The following is a 9,027-nucleotide window of genomic DNA, read 5'->3' as shown; positions in this document are numbered from 1 at the left end:
CTACATGAATTCATACTTAGCTTTTAAAAAAGACGAGAAAAATCCCGAAAATATGCGTGAACTTTTTAACTTGTTTGTAAAATTTTTCTGTCTCCTTGCTGGATATGTCATATTGGTAAAATGACATTGTTTTCAAAACGACTCTCAACTGCAATTGGCTAAAATTTCATTTTTTGATTTTAGCCATTTAAAAAATTAATTTTTAGCCATAAATGTTTAGTTATGTTCAATCGTCATAATGAATTTATGCATTGCAACGTGTTCTACAGAGGTTCTATGTAAATAATTTAAGCTGCGAGTCGCTGCATATAAATTATTATTAAAACTTTGTGTTTGGTAAAATTGAAGTAAATTATACGTATTCAAACAGTTATTCATATAATCATTTATTCATATAAATCCAAATGGTTGATATGGATGACATCATTTTCTTGAAGGAATAAATAGTGATCTTTCATTTTTTACCCAAAAATTATAGAGGATATACATTATAGCTATTACTTTTTAAAAGTCTTAAGGAGTTTGTCTCATACTTACTATTTTATAACTTACAACTAGAGCAGTGAACGAAAATGTTGAAAAACGAAATTTTGATGAACAACAGGTGTCAATTTGAGTACTACGTCATGTATTACCTCTTGGTATTATGTTATAAGAACCGGAGAGGGATACAGAACCAGAATTAGAACTGGAGAGGGATCGTATATAAAGAAAACACTTTACTCGATCTTAATTGCTTTTAGGAGCTAAAGTATTTACTATTGCTCTAATCAAAACCAGAGTTGATTCAGGCTTTACATGACTGAACTACAGCAGCAAATGTGACAAGGGAGACTGGAAGAAAAGTGCTTGCTTAGTGTTAAAATAAAAATGTGCTGAAGTGTTTATTAAGAAAAAGATTTGCAAAGAAGTTGGATTCAAACTTCCTAAAACATAACAAGTAAACGGAACGGAATTAACAGGAGTACATAAAGATATACCAAGTTAAAGTAGAAATCGTAAAGACTAAGCAAAGTGTAGGATTCCTTTGGCCAACCAAACACTGTTAAAGACTTGTTGATTTATCTCATCGTTTATTCAAGAAATAAAAGATGTTTACTGTGTGTGCACAGGCTTACATAAACCGAGGAGACCTTTGGGAGAACTCAAGAGCAGATCAATGCAAGCCCGAGATCGAAGGTCGAGAGTTGCACGGTGCTTGAGTGTGTTGAGGCAAATAGAGGGTCAGACAAGGGGAAAGGGGACTTTAATTATATCATGTTACGGCCCACGGGCCTTTTTATCGTGAAATGTCATTCAGGCTCTGCTCTGCTCAGAGCGTATGCATTGACTTCAACATGTTAAGCAAAATTCAACTATTACACGCACTTATAATAAGTTGAGATTACCATTTAGCAATATACTAGTAGTTTGTTATTTATGAAAAGCTATAGAGTAGTTATTCAAATAAAATCCACCAGAAGTAGCAGCTTTATTTGTCGGCGCATGTGCAATCATTCATCTGATGAAATTATTACTAAAATTTATAATTTGAGTAAGTATATTTAGTTATTAAAATTCACCAGACTGAAATGAAATACTTGTGCGACATTAACAAAATATAAATTGTATCTCAATTCAAATAATTGAAGAAAATTATATTACGCATGTCAATACAAAATAATACAAACAAACATATTCTAATCTAAATTAACTAAAAATGTAGAAACACAGAGATACTTTTACGATAGGCGACACATAATGTGTTCACATATTAGTTATATCAAATCTTATTATCAGTATACATGGTAAATGCAGAACTGTTGACCGATTCATTTGGTTTATCTTTCATTTCTTTATCAAATTTCTCGTTTTCCTCTTCTTCAATCTTCACAAAATATACAAATGCATTCAACAATAAAAAAGTTGTCATGTAGGTGAGACCCATCGGTAAGATAATCAGACCTTTATCTCCCACTTCTGGTGGCAATGAATCAACTATTGATGCTGACATACCAAAAATTCGAATACAGTTCAAAACACTCAGTGTTATGGATGATTTTTTTGGAACGAAAGGCAATGATAAAAGAGACGCATAGGTTGTTATCAAAATAATTAAAACAAACGCATTAGCAAGACACAAGTTACAAAAAACATTTAGAGTAGCAACTTTTTCAAAATGTCCACTGTTATTGGTCTCACTGATTCTGACATGGAGGAGAAGTATTATGCAAGTTATTCCTACATATTTCAAGGCATCATTCCAAGACTTAATGATTTTTCGCGCTACAGGAATTGAACGCACTGATCTTCCAACCTGTACAAAAAATTTTTAAGAATAAGAGATAGAAAATAATAAATTTTGTTCAATAAGAATGTGTAGTTTACTTACCACCAAAGGAGTAAGAATTCGTAAAACGTTTCTGATCAATAAATTAGTAACAGATAACTGAGCATTTAATGTCGGTAAAAACAATGAAAGTGTTGAAGACATTGTAAAGATTGATATAAATACACCAAGAATTGATAACAAGGCGCACAATCCACGATGAGCATTTGCAGCAGTAACCTATAGATATGAAAAAATACCTCGAAACGAAGAGAATTGATAATATGGATATTGACAATATACAAAAAAATTAGTTAAATGAAATACCATGTTAAGTTTGGTTTTTTCATTTTTGTCAATTTTCAAAATGGTGTGCCTCACCTTAACATGATATTTATAGACATCTATAGGATGTTGGCTTCTAAATCATTAAAACAACACCCCCAAAAAATTGCGTTTTTTTCTTATATATAAAACAAAATAAAACAAATTCCGAAAACGGACATCTTGTTTTCTTGATATTCAAGATAATACAAGAGTTTGAAACAAAAGATGGTGTAATATTTCGTCTTTATTCCAAAGACATCATCAGACTAATAGTTTACAATGCAAGCTGCGAAATGTTTATATAATTATTTACAAGCGGAAGTGACAGTTACGTAATCAGAGAACTATAAGACTCAACGATTAGTATATTTACATTTAAAATAGAGATAATTTCTTACAGGCTTTGAGGCAACTATTAAGTTGTGGCATATTGCGTTTTATGTGAGAAAAGTGAGAAAAGGTGAGAAATGTGACGTCTCACTTCCTGACGTGGACTCCGACCCCAATCTCAAAGCCTGTAAGAAATTATCTCTATTTTAAATGTAAGTATACTGACCAATTGTTGAGTCTTAATAGTTCTCTAATTACGTAACTGTCACTTCCGCTTGTAAATAATTATATAAAAGTTTCGCAGCCTGCATTGTAAACTATTAGTCTGATGATGTCTTTGAATAAAGACGAAATATTACACCATCTTTTGTTTTGAAACTCTTGTATTATCTTGAATATCAAGAAAACGAGATGCCCGTTTTCGGAATTTGTTTTATTTTGTTTTACTTAAAATTATCTGCTTGTCCTGGTTTTTTCTTATATATACATAAGCAGTTATAACTCACGACTATTCAGTAAAATACTCCATCTAATCTTAGTTTGTATACATTGAATGATCCAAGACATACCAAAATGAGTGATGATGCAGGGCTGATGGTGACATGAAATAAATTTGTAAACCAATTCGAAATTCTTCAGGTCCCAAAATCTTCATTTCATAACTGCTCATGTTTGAAGTGTTGCTGGAGTTTGTTTGTTGTCCAATTAATGCAGAAAAGTAAGGAATTTTATTCAAGCTATTCACCACGAAAAAAGGTACAAGAAATATGATTAAAATCAATCCAATCACAATTTCTTTGTACGACTTGATTGCAGACTTTGCTTCGCTGATCCGTAAACGCAATCCTATCGTTGTAAATAAGCAAACGACACAAATTGTTCCAAGAGGAATCTTTTCATTCAAGTAAACTGCCGGTTGAGGAAGGGCTATACCAAAAATTACCGATAACACAATACCAAGAGGTAATAGATGACGTAATAGTAGTATTTTTATTCTCAAAAAGATACTTAATTTTTGTTCACCACTCTTTTCTTTTTCCACATTTTCATTTATGCTAACACCAACGCTATCTTGATTACTCATTCTAAGATTTCTTTGTTATTAATACATCAGTGATAAATTTACCTAACAAATTTTGCTGCCAAGGTACCAGACAGGTTTAAAAATGATTTATGAAAGAGCAGTATTTATAACACAATATTATTGATATTCGTCTTCCATTAATTGGTCATTACAAATTTGGTAAACATAACATCTGTTTCATTAACATAGAAGCTTGGAAAATAATATTGCACGTTAAGTCAGTGTGTATTTATTTAGCAGATCACAAAGCCCATAGGAAAATCTCCTTTCATAAACTTGGGTTCAGTTAAATTTTTCAACGGTTGTTTATAAACAGTTTATTTGTTTATAAATGAACGTCATCAATTATAACGCCGGAGGCCACCGTTATTGTGAGCAAAGGACACTTTGCATGAACAGAAAAATGTGTTTTTTAATGTTTTTTTCCCACGATTGACGATTATATTGAAACCGGGCTTAATTATGCCCACTTAAAAAGCTGTCAATCATTTCTTAAATACCCATAATTTCCAATGATTGCCAGTTGTCAAAACAAACAAAAGAGCATAGGTACTAAAATTTTTACACAATTAAAAAATAGAAAAATCAAACAACGAAGGTTAAAACTTAATACAATATTCTTTTCGTCATGCAATCTAAATTAGCTACACTACACTAACAACGTCTTTATAGATCTAAATATGTGATACAAGTGTATATGATTCAGTTAAATATTGTGTTATTTTGTAACTAGCCAAATGTCGATATTCTTGCATCCAATGCGAAAATTTGCATACGAAATGAATATTTGCACGAAACCTTGCAAGGAAACTCTACTTTGTTTTTTCAGTTGCGTAACATACAGCATGAATACATAAATTTATCTTTTATTATGTGCTATAATACGAAATTTTTTTTGCCAATATATAAGTAATTGTCAAAAAACAAAGCCCAAGTTGTCTTCTGTGTCTGTAATATAGAATATAGGAGAAACTTTTATTTTTAAACAATATAATGCCTGGATTACCAATCTTTATAGTATGTATAATAGTTAAAATAATTATAATTCGTCACTAGATTTTTTGGAGAAAATAATTTTTTTCTTTAAATATGGTGTGTAGAATATCGTATTTAGCTCTGAATATAGAATCATAATTCATTATTGCATGGAATTTTCCGTATCTACGTTTTAAATAAGATGTCATGCGAATCGCAGGGCAAATGTTAGTTTGAAGACTTAATCACTTATTTATAAATAGGTTTTGTGTTCAAATAATGAAACGGTAAACTCGATGAAAAATTACATCTGAACTGAGCAATATTTTACGACACACACACGTGTGTGACAAATTTGATGAAATATTTCAGCATAAATTTGTGTATGCCGTGTTCTAGAATTTGCTTCAAGTATATAATTTCTTTAATTTAGCATTCTGTTTGTGCCAAATTAGCAAAAAAGTTTTCAATTCCTTTCTCATCTTCAATCACGGCAATTTAAGTTTGATAATGCAGCAGTGGAGTTAAATTTCTCCAGTATGGTGGGCACTAACATTTACGTTCATTCATTATTTAGTAGTTTGATTTTTTTTCGATGAATAAATTTTTCCTTCGTAATGACAAAAAATATAGAATAATAACACAGTAAAACATTCAATACATACGAATAACTAGTTAGCGATAAGAAATCGAGTTTTGTGGTCTGCTCAAGAGTTTAATATTGTCCGTATAAACATATTCTGATTTAACTACTTTTATAAAAATGGCTAAATTTTACGTAACATGTGAACAGTTATATCAAATCTCATAATCAGTATACATGGTAAATGCAGAACTGTTGACTGATTTATTTGGTTCATCTTTCATCTCTTTATCAAATTTCTCGTTTTCCTTTTCTTCAATCTTCACAAAATATACAAATGCATTCAACAACCATAGAGCTGTTATGCAAATAAAACCCATCGGTAAGATAATCAAACCTTTATCTCCCACTTCTGGTGGCAATGAATCAACTATTGATGCTGACATACCAACAACTCGAAGACAGTTCAAAACACACAGTGTTATGTTTGTTTTTTTTGGAACGAAAGGCAATGATAAAAGAGACGCATAGGTTGTTATCAAAATAATCAAAATAAAAGCACTTGTAAACACAAGACACAAAAAACATTTAGAAGTGCAACTTTTTCAAAATGTCCACTGTTACTGGTCTCACTGATTCTGACATGAAGGAGAAGTATTATGCAAGTTATTTCTACATATTTCAAGGCATCATTCCAGGACTTAATGATTTTTCGCGCTACAGGAATTGAACGCACTGATCTTCCAACCTGTACAAAAAGATGTATTTAGAATAAGAGATGAAAAAGAATATATTTTATATCAAGAAAATATGTAGTTCGCTTACCACCAAAGGAATAAGAATTTGCAAAACGTTTCTGATTAATAAATTAGTAACAGATAACTGAGCATTTAATGTCGGTAAAAACAATGAAAGTGTTGAAGACATTGTAAAGATTGATATAAATACACCAAGAGTTGATAACATAGCGCACAATCCACGATGAGCATTTGCAGCAGTAACCTATATATATGCAAAAATACCTTGAAACGAAGAGAATTGATAATATGGATATTGACAATATACAAAAAAATTAGTTAAATGAAGTACTATGTTAAGTTTGGTTTTTGCCAATTTTCAAAATGCTGTGCCTCACCTTAACATGATAGTTATAGACATCTATACGATGTTGGCTTCTAAATCATTAAAACAACACCCCCCCCCCCACACACACACACAAAAAATTGCGTTTTCTTTCTTATATATAAAACAAAATAAAACAAATTCAGAAAACGGACATCTCGTTTTCTTGACATTCAAGATAATACAAGAGTTTGAAACAATAGATGGTGTAATATTTCGTCTTCATTCCAAAGACATCATCAGATTAATAGTTTACAATGCAGGCTGCGAAACTTTTATATAATTATTTACAAGCGGAAGTGACAGTTACGTAATCAGAGAACTATAAGACTCGACAATTAGGCAGTATACTTACATTTACAATAGAGATAATTTCTTACAGGCTTTGAGACCACTATTAAGTTGTGGCATATTGCGTTTTATTAAAAGTGCTTCTAAGATGAGAGGTTGATTATGATTGTTATTTTTACAGCGATATAAGATTTTGGTGTTACTTGGAATCAAATTCAAGGATTAAGAGGCACTCGTGTGAGATTGGGGTCGGAGTCCACGACAGGAAGTGAGACGTCAAATTTCACACCTTTTCTCACTTTTCTCACATAAAACGCAATATGCCACAACTTAATAGTGGTCTTAAAGCTTGTAAGAAATTATCTCTGTTTTAAAATAAAAGTATACGGCCTAATTGTTGAATCTTATAGTTCTCTGATTACGTAACTGTCACTTCCGCTTGTAAATAATTATATAAAATTTCGCAGCATGCATTGTAAACTATTAGTCTGATGATGTCTTTGGTATAAAGACGAAATATTACACAATCATTTGTTTTAAAACTCTTGTATTATCTCGAATATCAAGAAAACGAGATGTCTGTTTTCAGAATTTGTTTTATTTTGTTTTACTTAAAATTATCTGCTTGTCCTGGTTTTTTCTTATATATACATAAGCAGTTATAACTCACGACTATTCAGTAAAATACTCCATCTAATCTTAGTTTGTATACATTGAATGATCCAAGACATACCAAAATGAGTGATGATGCAGGGGCTGATGGTGACATGAAATAAATTTGTAAACCAATTCGAAATTCTTCAGGTCCCAAAATCTTCATTTCATAACTGCTCATGTTTGAAGCATTTCTGGAGTTTGTTTGTTGTCCAATTAATGCAGAAAAATAAGGAATTTTATTCAAGCTATTCACGACGGAAAACGGTACAAGAAATAAGATTAAAATCAATCCAATCACAATTTCTTTGTACGACTTGATTGCAGACTTTGCTTCGCTGATCCGTAAACGCAATCCTATCGTTGTAAATAAGCAAACGACACAAATTGTTCCAAGAGGAATCTTTTCATTCAAGTAAACTGCCGGTTGAGGAAGGGCTATACCAAAAATTACCGATAACACAATACCAAAAGGAAACAGATTACGTAGTAGGAATATTTTTATTCTCAAAATGATACTTAATTTTTGTTCACTACTCTTTTCTTTTTCCACATTTTCATTTATGCTAACACCAACGCTATCTTGATTACTCATTCTTAGATTTCTTCGTTATTAATACACCAGTGATAAATTTAGCTGACAAGTTTTGTTGCCAAGATTACAAACAGGTTCAAAGATGATGTATGAAAGAGCAGTATTTATAAAACAATTTTAATGCTATCCATGGAATTTCTCATTATATAATAATTAAATGCCAGGGAAATAAAGTTCTTTGTTTGATAAAATCCGTTTCATAAACACATTAGCTTGGAAAATAATATTGCTAGTTAGGTCAGTGTGTATATATTAGGCAAATATAAATAACAAAAGACTTATTTTTGAACTCAGGAGCAGCAAATTTTTTTAGGAAGAGATTATATAACCTATTTCCTTGTTATAAATGAGCGTGATCAATTATATCGCCATCGGCCTCCCGCTGTGTAAGGAATTTATTGTTTGAAAAGGTAAATTTCTAGATCATTTCTAATATTCAAATTGAGGGATTGTCAAAAATGAAACCTGGTGTCACCAGTATCTGTAAAACAATGACTTTTTCACTCGATTTTTCAGAAGAAAAAAACACATACACATGCAATTTTTGTTGTATCTAGGATGAATTTGTGATCTCGTATTTAGCAGAATGTAGAACCATAATTCATCATCGCATGGAATTTTCTATGTAGGCGTGTGGTTAACACGACGTCATGTGGATCACGTAGCAAATGATATTGACCACTATGGAAATCGAAGTATAAACAATAACCGCATTGTGATTTGCAAAGAATATGATCTTATCAGAACGTTACTAAATT

At 31.3% G+C, this 9,027-nt stretch overlaps 1 protein-coding gene across 3 annotated transcripts; it reads right to left on the bottom strand.

The window, feature by feature from the left end:
* Positions 1-1,622: 1,622 nt before the first annotated feature.
* Positions 1,623-8,764, bottom strand: LOC124439818. Of its 3 annotated transcripts, none has more exons than XM_046990075.1 (3): positions 7,754-8,591; positions 2,372-2,548; positions 1,623-2,296 (listed from the first exon to the last, which is right to left on the bottom strand). In XM_046990075.1, exons 1-3 carry the CDS (start codon positions 8,267-8,269, stop codon positions 1,763-1,765), a joined length of 1,227 nt encoding a protein of 408 aa, XP_046846031.1. In that variant the 5' UTR covers positions 8,270-8,591; the 3' UTR covers positions 1,623-1,762. The 3 variants fall into 3 exon arrangements, with proteins under 3 accessions (XP_046846031.1, XP_046846032.1, XP_046846033.1); XM_046990076.1 differs by lacking the exons at positions 1,623-2,296; positions 2,372-2,548 and adding exons at positions 5,605-6,355; positions 6,433-6,609 and having other exon boundaries at positions 7,754-8,764; XM_046990077.1 differs by lacking the exons at positions 1,623-2,296; positions 2,372-2,548 and adding an exon at positions 5,605-6,355 and having other exon boundaries at positions 7,754-8,763.
* Positions 8,765-9,027: the final 263 nt, after the last annotated feature.

The sequence above is a fragment of the Xenia sp. Carnegie-2017 genome, unplaced genomic scaffold (genome assembly GCF_021976095.1).
Source record: "Xenia sp. Carnegie-2017 unplaced genomic scaffold, XeniaSp_v1 HiC_scaffold_2, whole genome shotgun sequence".
NCBI lineage: Eukaryota > Metazoa > Cnidaria > Anthozoa > Malacalcyonacea > Xeniidae > Xenia > Xenia sp. Carnegie-2017.
Note: the sequence above shows the minus strand (reverse complement) of the source record. Positions and strands in the feature narration are given on the sequence as shown.